Source organism: Mandrillus leucophaeus, unplaced genomic scaffold, assembly GCF_000951045.1.
Source record: "Mandrillus leucophaeus isolate KB7577 unplaced genomic scaffold, Mleu.le_1.0 Scaffold168, whole genome shotgun sequence".
Classification (NCBI taxonomy): domain Eukaryota; kingdom Metazoa; phylum Chordata; class Mammalia; order Primates; family Cercopithecidae; genus Mandrillus; species Mandrillus leucophaeus.
In genome coordinates this window covers 1,099,804-1,106,931 of record NW_012101676.1, presented here as the reverse complement: position 1 = coordinate 1,106,931, position 7,128 = coordinate 1,099,804, and the positions used below count along the sequence as shown (strand labels likewise).

Here is a 7,128-nt window from a genome sequence, read left to right as displayed (position 1 = left end):
GCATTTAAAATTAAGTGACTTGCTTTTGCAGATTAAATAACGTATTTTTTTATATTGCATTTAAAATTAAGTGACTTGCTTTTGCAGATTAAATACAGACACCGCTGGGGTTTTCTGTTTGATTCCTAATGACAGTGTGGATTGATTTCAGGTGTAATTATTGAAACAGATATAATTGGTTCAGATCTTTTGAAGAACTCTGACCCAGAGACACAGTCCAGCATGCCTGATGTACCATATGAACCAGATTTGGATATCGAAATAGATTTTCCCAGAGGTACTCAAAACCTTTATGACTATGGAATTGAGTTATGGAGTCAACTGTGGTTATGATAATTTACCATTTGATGTTTGTGTCATTGCCTTTTAGCAGTGTTCATATTTTTGTTGTTGTTGTTATTTTTTTAAACTCAACAGTTAACTTCATATTTTTTTTTAACTGTTTTTTATTTTTATTTTTTTAAAAACCCACCTTAACAGTTAACTTCTGAAATGAGATCACTTGAGCCCAGGAATTTAAGACCAACCTGGGCAATGTGGCGAAATGCTGTCTCTACTAAAAAATATAAAAATTAGCCAGGATGGTGGTGCATGCTTGTAATCCCAGCTACTTGGGAGGCTAAGGCAGGAGGACTGCTTGAGTCCAGGAAGTAGAGGTTGCAGCGAGCCGAGATTGTGCTACTGCACTCCAGAGTGAGGCCCTGTCTCAAAAAAAAAAAAAAAAAACCTCTAGAAGTAATTCATTATAGAAAGTTTAAAGAAGGGTTTGTGTCCTTTTTAATTTAAAAAAATCGTTAGCATCTAGGTGCGGTGGCTTATGCCTGTAATCCCAGCACTTTGGGAAGCCGAGGTGGGTGGATCACCTGAGGTCAGGAGTTTGAGACCAGCCTGGCCAATGTGGTGAAACCCCGTCTCTTCTGAAAATAGAAAAATTAGCTGAGCGTGGTGGTGGGCACCTGTAATCCCAGCTACTTGGGAGGCTGAGGCAGAATTGCTTGAACCTGGGAGGTGGAGGCTGCAGTGAGCCAAGACTGTGCCGTTGCACTCCAACCAGGGCAACAAGAGCAAAACTCTGTCTCAAAAAAAGTATATATATAAAAAATATATATATATTGTATATATATGTAGCATTTTTTAAAGATTCCCTTTGAAAATTAAGTTTACCTTCAAAGGAAAAATTATTTTCAAGTCTTTTGTAAAATAAGCATGTCACTTTTCGTTATTTTCTTTTTTTTTTTTTTTGAGACGGAGTCTCGCTCTATCGCCCAGGCTGGAGTGCAGTGGCGCGATATCAGCTCACTGAAAGCTCTGCCTCCTGTGCTCACACCATTCTCCTGCCTCAGCCTCCCGAGTAGCTGGGACTACAGGCACCCGCCACCATGCCTGGCTAATTTTTTGTGTTTTTAGTAGAGATGGGGTTTCACCGTGTTAGCCAGGATGGTCTCGATCTCCCGACCTTGTGATCCGCCCGCCTCAGCCTCCCTAAGTGCTGGGATTACAGGCGTGAGCCACCGCACCCGGCCTCATTATTTTCTTAATCCATGGATGGCTAATGAGCACCCTGAGTAGAATGTAAAACGTTAGTTTTTGTAAAAAACATTTAATAGATTGAATCAGATTTGTACTGATACTATTTAGATCTTATAATTGGATTCCAGACTCTAGTAATTTTTCTGATATCATACATTTTCATGAAAATTCTGTGTTGATATTCATTTTATATGTTTTTAGGAGTTTGAACAGGGTTTGTCAGAACTTACAAACCACGTTAGATACAATGAGTCATTTACTCCCCAGCCCAGCCCAGATTGTCCCCATGTACGAATGCTGGTTTACATCCTGTGGTTATTTGTTGGCTGTGTTTATGTAACATCACCCTGTGCTATTTCATTTAAAATAAAGTTCTGATTTGATTGTCAGCTGCTGAGGAGCTTGATATGGAAAATGAATTTTTATTACCACCTGTTTTTGGTGAAGAATATGAGGAACAGCCCAGACCTCGATCTAAAAAAAAGGTACATTCACTTAATAGCCTGTATAACAATATCTCTCTATAGGCAAACAGGGATACAGTGGTCTTTTAGTGTGCCTGAGAATGTGGGAACATACTTTGTTTTCTAGGCTGGAAAATAAGAGGTAACCTATTTTTAAGTAATAAAAATATCTCAGATTTAGTTGATACCTCAACTAAACTTTCTTGATGCAGGGTCAAAATAGAAAACAGTTGCTAAAGTAGTAAGTTCAATTCTTTCACAAAAATTTAGGCTGTTTTCTAGGGAGCTGTTTTTTCCCATCGTTATTTCTGATGAGATTATCAGCGGGGTTGAAGTATACGGTTTATTATTTCTGGTATCTTTTAGGCATACACACATAGAAAGACATGCTGGACAGTTTGATCATTCAGTGGACCAAATCTACATGCGTTAACAACTGTAATTGTTATGGTATTCTGCCAACTTTCTGTGTTTTTGACTTCCAACATGAAGCAGGTTTTAAAAATACCTTAAGAATGATAGCTTTCACAAGTTGTCTCCAAAAGAAAGAAAAAAAAACCGAAAAGGGAGAGAATACTTGCAGTAGAATGAAGGCGGACTTCTCGTTGACACCAGACACAACAATTAACTCAAAATGAGCCATATACCTAAATGTAAGAGCTAAAAACATAAAACTCTTAGAAGAAAACATAGGCCTAAATCTTAATGGCCTTATGTTAGGCAGTTTCTTTGGTAAGATACCGAAAGCACAGGGAAGAAAAGGAAAAAAAAATAAATAAACTGGACTGCATCAAAATTAAAAACTTTTGCATTGCGAACAATGCCATCAGGAAAGTGAAAAGGGGGCCAGGCACAGTGGCACCTGTAATCCCAGCACTTTGGAAGGCTGAGGCAGGAAGATTGCTGGAGCCCAGGAGTTTGAGACCAGCCTGGGCAACATAGTGAGACTTCTAAAAATTAGCCAGGCATGGTGCCACGTGCCTGCAGTCCCAGCTACTCAGGAGGAGGATCCAGGCTGCAGTGAGCTATGATCGTGCCGTTGCACTCCAGCTTGGGCAACAGAGCAAGACCTCACCTCAAAACAGAACTCCAGCATGGATACTTACCTGGCAGGGGAGATACCGTGATTACAAAACTCTAGCATAGATGACAGAGCAAGGCCCTGTCTTAAAAAACAAAAATAAAACAATAAAATAAAATAAAAAGTGAAAAGTAGTTAAGTGTCACTCTCTATAAGGTGGAGTTGTTGAAAAGTTCTTCAGTTTCTCTCTTACAGTAATATTTAGAATATCAGTTTATTAATTGTCTTATATTTATTTTCTCATCATTGGTGACTCTCACCACAGAATTTAATATGATTTTGTTGCACAAACTGATTTATGTAGAAACATCACATTTCCTGAAATATTGACTAACTGTTGTCAGATTCAGGAATACCAGTCAGTTCAAAGCAAATACCTGTATTTCATTTTCTTCTTCTCTAATTTCATGACAGATTAAACAAATAACTATATTTTTATTACAGATTAAAGAAGTAACTGTATTTGTAATTACAGATGATCCTTGTACAATGCAGTGGTTGGGCTCTGATCCCCCCTGCACAGTCACAAATTTGTGTATAAGTTTTGACTCCCTAAAAAGTTAAGTCCTAGTAGCCTACTCTTCACTGAGCGCCCCCTGCACAGTCAAAAATTCATGTGTTACTTTTGACTCCCTAAAAAGTTAACTACTAGTAGCCAACTGTTGACTGGAAGCCTTGCTGATAACAGTTGGTTAACGCACATTTTATATGTTACATACTGTATTTTTATAATAAAGTTAGCTAGAGAAAATGTTATCAAGAGAATCATATGGGAGAGAATATATATTTACGATTCATTAGGTGGAAATAGATCATCCTCATTGTCTTCATGTTGAGTAGGCTGAGGAGGAAGAGGAGAGGTTGATCTTGCTGTCTCAGGTGGCACGGTTGGAAGAGATAGAAGGAGGTGGGAGAGGCATGCACACAGAAAAACATATGTGTCCAAGTGGACCCCTGCAGTTCAAACCCATGTCGTTCAAGGGTCGATTGTAATTTGCCTTTGTTGAGAGATGGCTTGTGTAAAGTAATGAAATAATGTAGGCTTTAAAAAAGATGTTACGGTGTTTTTTACTAATAGGGAGCCAAGAGAAAGGCTGTATCAGGATACCAGTCTCATGATGATAGTTCTGACAATTCAGAATGCAGCTTTCCTTTCAAATACACGTATGGCGTAAATGCATGGAAACACTGGGTCAAAACTAGGCAACTTGATGAAGATCTTCTGGTATTAGATGAGTTAAAATCTTGTAAGTGTTTTAATTTTGTTTCTCCTCAGTCCTATTTAAAATCAAGATTTCTGTTGTGGTGTACCTTTAAATTTAAAAAACATAAATGTAACTTAAAATACCTGTAAGAATGCATTTTATTTTACTTCAGAGCTCTTACAAAGAATGTCAGAAAGTTCTTAACCTTAATAAGACAGTAAATAATAACAATTACTGATTTTTATTTTATGTATTTTTAGCTAAATCAGTAAAGTTAAAAGAGGATCTACTCTCTCACACCACAGCTGAGCTTAACTATGGGTTAGCTCATTTTGTCAATGAGATCCGACGGCCAAATGGAGAGAATTATGCACCTGACAGCATCTATTACCTTTGCCTTGGAATACAGGAGGTTAGTAATTTGATGGCTGCTTTTAAGTATAACATTAATAAGAAAAGTTGTGGTAGTTCTTGTTCCTGTAGCATTATGGAACCTTTATTGACTTACCAAGAAAGACAAAGAAAAATGTAGTCTATTTGGAAATATTATGATATTATAAAGGATTAGCTACTTTGTGTTTCTCCTGTAATGGAATATATATGTTCCTAAAAACCTTCAAGTTCTCCAAAACTTTGTACCAAAACCAAAAAGAATTTATGGGAAAAATAGGGTATGGACAGATCACTCAAAACTTCGGCATCTTTTCTAGCACATCTACAAAGTTGTATATTTGCCACCATGTATATATAAATGATAATCAGGATGAGATTCTTTCCTTACCGTTGCAGATAAATGAATTCACATTACAAGGCATGATATGTAGCCAGATCTGGCTGTAGATCCCTGTTGATCTACAGGTAAACAGAAAAATGTCCTGACTCTGTAAATAGGTCTGTTTCACTGTGTGCTGCTGATGTGTGCCTGTCTTGCTAAACGGTGTAACTAGTCATTAATTCTTTGGCTATTTCATAAGAAGAGATCATTCTTTAGGGGTAAAGATAAACTTCATCCACATGTCTATGGATTTGTTTTCTACAGTAAACATGGAGGTCAACTTTAAATAATGACCTCTAGTTCTGAACAAATTCTACAGATTTGTGCCCAGAAGTCAGAAAGAATCTCCGACTTCACATCCTATGTATTTTGAAATACAGTAGATGACAGGAGATCTCTTCAGAGTTTTGTTTGTAGGCCTAAAAGTTCATTTTATTCTGCTCACAGGTGTTAGATAATGAAATAAATCACTGAAGAAAACTAGAATTGTCCTAATTTGTGTTTTATTTACTTTTTCTTTAGGATAGAAATTTGCTTAAGATTCTGTAAGTGGTGGTGCAGATATATAGTGCATGGCTGTAATTCACTATATTCAAGGACCATCGCGTATCTTGCAGTAACATCCTAAAAGATACGTGAATAGGTGTACTTTTTTATCGTTTTATAGGTTTACGTGTACTTTGAGCCTCATGCTTAGATGATAATATAGGTCCACCATTCCACAAACCTCTGAAAACCAGAATTTTTTTCATGAAAACACACTCAACAGTAAAACCTAACTTAAAGGATTGTGAAGCTATCGTTTTCTTTATTACTCTTGGTGTTAATACTCATCTATAGAACATTCACCATAGAACTTACTATAGAATTGCTAACGTTTCTAAACGAGTACAGAGTGTTTACCCACACCACTCTAGGAATATTAATGTATTATAATTATGTACATGCCCTGTTTCCCCTGTAAAATCCAGACAATTATGAATTCCAAAACATGTGACTCCAGTGGTTCTGGCTGAGGGCTTGAAGACCCATGTGTGTATTTTCCCTCCTCTTCTTTTATGATACCTAGGAGGGAGGGGGAGAGTAGGAATAGCATTTATCCTGTACCAGGTATAGATGAAATTGTCTTAGTCCTCGAGTTTCAGAACAATTTTATTACATATAAATCCTCTTACTAACAAAGGGAAGCTAGGTCTTACTGTTCTTTCTTGTACATACTGTCCACATAGTAGGCACTCATTGAGTTGGACGATTGCTGTGACTTTTTACACAATAAACCTCTAGATCCCATTTTCTACTGCTTTTGAATGTGTGTGTATATTTATTTATGGTGGTGAAACTTTTTTAAGGAGAACGTTTATTAGGAATAATTCTGTTATCTAGAGCAACTGGTTTTAAAGTGCTGTAGAGAGCACTAGGGTCGCGCCAGATTAACTCAGCACGAAGAGAGAGGCTGAGTTCTAGGCTCCTCTTGTTTTAATTCATTCCTGCTTTTTGGGGTCTGTGTTTTGGGTTATGTATGGAATTTCATTTAGAAGAAGTTTCTGGTAGAACAAGGCTTAAAAACATATTTAGATATTAAAACTTTTAAAATCAATAAAAAACAAAATAAGGGGTTCTCTGCCCCACTGATCTCTAGTCTACCTAGTTCCTCTCCCTAAAGACATGCTTTTTGCTCTTTTTAGCTATTTCCTCTGGCATTACTTGCATATAGAAATATAATTGATTTTTATATCTTCATCAGTTCACTATTCTAGTAGGTGGTCTTGTTTTGCTATTTTTTAAATATATCTTAGAATTTTCTATATGCACAATCATGTCACCTATGCATAAGGACAGTTTTGCCTCTTTCTGATCTTTCTTTGCTTGGCTTTACTGCATTGCTTAAAACCTTCCCCCATTTTTCTCTCCTGCCACCCAAACCCTAGTCCTGGTACAGTGTTGAATGGAATTAGTGATAGCAGAAACTCTTGCCTAGTTCCTGATCATAGAGGAAAGTATTTTGTCGTTGACCATTAAGTACAATGCACCCTTTAGGGTTTTTTTTTTTTTTTTTTTTTTTGGTAACTTCCT

General features: G+C 37.0%; 1 protein-coding gene across 3 annotated transcripts in view; it reads left to right on the top strand.

Moving 5' to 3' along the window:
* The window catches only part of ZMYM2 (zinc finger, MYM-type 2), a 161,964-nt gene that overhangs the window by 135,674 nt on the left and 19,162 nt on the right, over positions 1-7,128 (top strand). For all 3 annotated transcript variants that reach the window (XM_011976529.1, XM_011976528.1, XM_011976530.1), the window contains 4 exons: positions 152-277; positions 1,921-2,015; positions 4,154-4,322; positions 4,541-4,692. In XM_011976529.1, the coding sequence (XP_011831919.1) occupies positions 152-277; positions 1,921-2,015; positions 4,154-4,322; positions 4,541-4,692 (542 nt within the window). The remainder of the gene's footprint in view (positions 1-151; positions 278-1,920; positions 2,016-4,153; positions 4,323-4,540; positions 4,693-7,128) is intronic.